Raw genomic sequence first — 903 nt, 5'->3', positions numbered from 1 at the left:
ATATAAAGGGACAAAACATTCCAGATTCCAATTCTCAGCTACAGAAACCAGTGTTTAGCGGATATAGAAACAACTCTCATATGCATAATCTCCATTCATCTAGCTACTACTTTCCAGAGGAACTTCAACGCATACCTTTTTCCTCTCCAGATGATCATCAGCGTCTTCCTCCTGAGGTTCCAATTTCGAAGAAGCAACAGGATCAAGTCCGGTTCTTTTCCTCTGAGGAATCACAGTGAAGAAGGCTGTTTTCCAGTCCCTAGTCTCCAGAAACTTCACGAGTATCTCCAAAACTTGGTTCACAGTGAGAACCTAAATGAATTAAAAACCATAATCTTACTTACATGGAGAGAAAGTATAAAGGGAAAACAAAGGGCATAGGAGCTCAAAGAGAGGATTTTTTTTTGTTTGTGTGGCCTTTTAATTAGTTAGTTACCTGAGAACTTGACATTTTCATATACTCTGCTATGGGAAGCTTAGCTGTTTTGATGCCTTGTTCTTGTGCCTTGGTCATGGTGATCCCTTTGAATCGGTTTCGATCCACTAAGCCACCGATAATGTAGATATGCTTGGGGTCAAGATCATCCAAAACAGTATCAGAATCAGCGGTAAGGTAGACCAAATGATCTTTCTGATCAGCCATGGCCTCGATGTAGCAATTACTTTCCTTCTCAATGAACCATTTCTCAAAACCAGGAAGCTTATCAAGCTCAGCACTCATCTTCCCTTGGACTCCTGTAAGCCATAGATGACAAGGTGAAGTACTTCTCCCATTCACCGCATAGCAATACATAATCTGCTGAACGAGGCTAGAGATCTCAGATTCAGACATGAGATGCGCAAAATCAACATCTACGACGATCTTTTGACCTATTTCTTTGGCTCGATTAAGCCGCTCCATCT

The 903-nt window shown here is 41.3% G+C and overlaps 1 protein-coding gene across 1 annotated transcript; it reads right to left on the bottom strand.

Annotated features, from left to right (window-relative positions):
• Position 1: 1 nt before the first annotated feature.
• Positions 2-901, bottom strand: LOC104774483 (tRNA (guanine(9)-N1)-methyltransferase-like). Its single transcript, XM_010499079.1, has 2 exons — positions 437-901; positions 2-312 (listed from the first exon to the last, which is right to left on the bottom strand). Exons 1-2 carry the CDS (start codon positions 899-901, stop codon positions 100-102), a joined length of 678 nt encoding a protein of 225 aa, XP_010497381.1. The 3' UTR covers positions 2-99.
• Between the last annotated feature and the right edge of the window lie 2 nt (positions 902-903).

Source organism: Camelina sativa, unplaced genomic scaffold (genome assembly GCF_000633955.1).
Source record: "Camelina sativa cultivar DH55 unplaced genomic scaffold, Cs unpScaffold03088, whole genome shotgun sequence".
Taxonomy (NCBI): Eukaryota; Viridiplantae; Streptophyta; class Magnoliopsida; order Brassicales; family Brassicaceae; genus Camelina; species Camelina sativa.
Note: the sequence above shows the minus strand (reverse complement) of the source record. Positions and strands in the feature narration are given on the sequence as shown.

Excerpts from the sequence above, each read along its gene's own strand:
- LOC104774483 (XM_010499079.1), bottom strand. The coding sequence starts at position 901 with ATGGAGCGGCTTAATCGAGCCAAAGAAATAGGTCAAAAGATCGTCGTA. Across the intron at positions 313-436 it reads TGAAAATGTCAAGTTCTCAG|GTTCTCACTGTGAACCAAGT; the intron begins GTAACTAACTAA and ends TAATTCATTTAG.